At 39.6% G+C, this 1,995-nt stretch overlaps 1 protein-coding gene across 1 annotated transcript in view; it reads right to left on the bottom strand.

Moving 5' to 3' along the window:
- ano11 (anoctamin 11) overlaps positions 1-1,995 on the bottom strand; it is a 17,524-nt gene that overhangs the window by 10,763 nt on the left and 4,766 nt on the right. The window contains 1 exon segment of the mRNA XM_032520413.1: positions 539-676. Within this exon segment, the coding sequence (XP_032376304.1) occupies positions 539-676 (138 nt within the window).

Genomic DNA, 1,995 nt, shown 5'->3' with positions numbered 1-1,995 from the left:
CAGATAAGAAGTCTGTGACATTGATTGGCCAAACTAATACCTGCAAACCAAGATATTACACAAGAAAAAATGTTTTGTTACCCCAGATACTTCATTTAAAATAATGCTAATAGACAGGGTTTCCCCCAGAAAGGTTCTTTAGCCTGGTGGCATTTTTTTATGAGGGCCCGGCTGGGACCAGTTACAGACTGATGGCAGTGTTAATGTAGAGCCCAATAGCTTCTGTGATAAAAGAATAATGGATGGAATTGCAAAATTGAGAATTCAAAAAAGCTATAAGACAGATTTCATATGGCCCTACATTAAGTCAGTGCTAAAAGCTAACTAGACATTTGAAAATATGACTGTTTAAGTTTCTAACCGAGCCAAAAAAAAAAAAACATATTAAAAGACATTTAAAAAATAATTTACAGTGGCTAAGGCATGGTGGGGGGCAACTCAGGCCCGGTGGGCCACCAGGCTTGCAATACACTGGGGGAAACACTTAAATTAAAAGGCAGCACATCTGCCTTTAAAACACTTGTAAACAGGGTCTCACCATCATGATGATGACCATGGAGCCAGTGAACATGCGGGTAAACCTGGTCTTCTCTGGAAAGTAGGGCTCTTTCACGCCAGTCACTGGGTTCGGCTCCAAAGTTGGGGCCATGGCTGCAAACTCTGGACGAGGACGCTCCTGAGGGAACACACTGATGACATCAGTATCAATGAACACACTTTTTGCTGGTTTTCTTAGAACGGTCCAGCTGCAGACCTCAGGTCTGGGAACCCAATGAGTAGGGAGTAACTTCTCCAGAGGTGAACTTAATTAAGATGACATGTTTTGATGTGTTGTTTGCTCAGGATAACAGTACTTTTCTTTATTTACACATAAAAAGTAAAAGGACATAATAAATAAGTTGCAAGGTAAATGTGAAGAAGAATTGCCTAAAACCCTCAAGGGGATTGAAAAGTGGCCTTCTCCAGGCAACATATTACAGGAAATAATCATGTCAGTGTAATCTATACACACAATTTGTATATCTCTATTAATCAACATATATTAATGTTATATATATATATATATATATATACACAGTATAATAATGATAATAGTATATAATACCAATTTTACACATACATCAAGAACACTGATTTATTTTACTGATTTCAACCTTACCGCTGTCTACCTGGGTCAAGGATATGTTGTGATATGTATATTGTATCCATGTGTTTATTTAGCTAAGTTAGTCTGTTTTTAATACAACACACTTCAGTGAATAATATTAAGCTAGTTGTTAAGATTGGTTCTTACATGCATTGTGTTAAAGTTATACAAATTTCTGTGCAGAAGAACTCTGCGGATGTTGTTGCATTTTGTTAAGAAAGTAAAAAGGTTGCACAAGAAGTGATATACCTCATGCCTGGGAGACCCAGCTCTTTTCCCATGAACTTAAGGGTGCAGTTGGACTCTGTTGGGATTGCTAGCCCCTTATTCATGACATACCTAAGAACCATTAAGGGCCCTATCTTTCACCCGGCGCAGCGCAAAGCACGACGCAAGTGTCTTTGCTAGTTAACATTTCCTGTCCAGCTCCCACATCGTTTAAATAGCAAATGCACCTGCGCCCATCGTTGAGCCCATGGCTGTGCTGGTCTTACAGGGAGGTGTGTTCAGGGGAGTTCTTGGCGTATTGTTATCTTGAGGCAGCAGGAAGTGATTGCGCCATTGACCAACAATGGTCTAATGTTAATAGAACAGTATTTCATTGTTATTTTAACAGTGAATTAGTAAAATGCGCCTAGGCTTACACAGCTCGTGCACACTATGCTTGTTAAACACACAGAGGGAAGCACAGCAGCACACAAACAAGCAAAAGATTAGAGATAAAAACATGATGGTGTCAATCTGCCATCATACTGGCAATGTCCCAAGGTACAAAAATGCCTGGCTTTTAAAGGGAATGGGAGGTGACACTCTGATTGGTTTATTGCATGTTACACCCAAAACACACC

This window comes from Etheostoma spectabile, chromosome 7 (assembly GCF_008692095.1).
Source record: "Etheostoma spectabile isolate EspeVRDwgs_2016 chromosome 7, UIUC_Espe_1.0, whole genome shotgun sequence".
NCBI lineage: Eukaryota > Metazoa > Chordata > Actinopteri > Perciformes > Percidae > Etheostoma > Etheostoma spectabile.
Note: the sequence above shows the minus strand (reverse complement) of the source record. Positions and strands in the feature narration are given on the sequence as shown.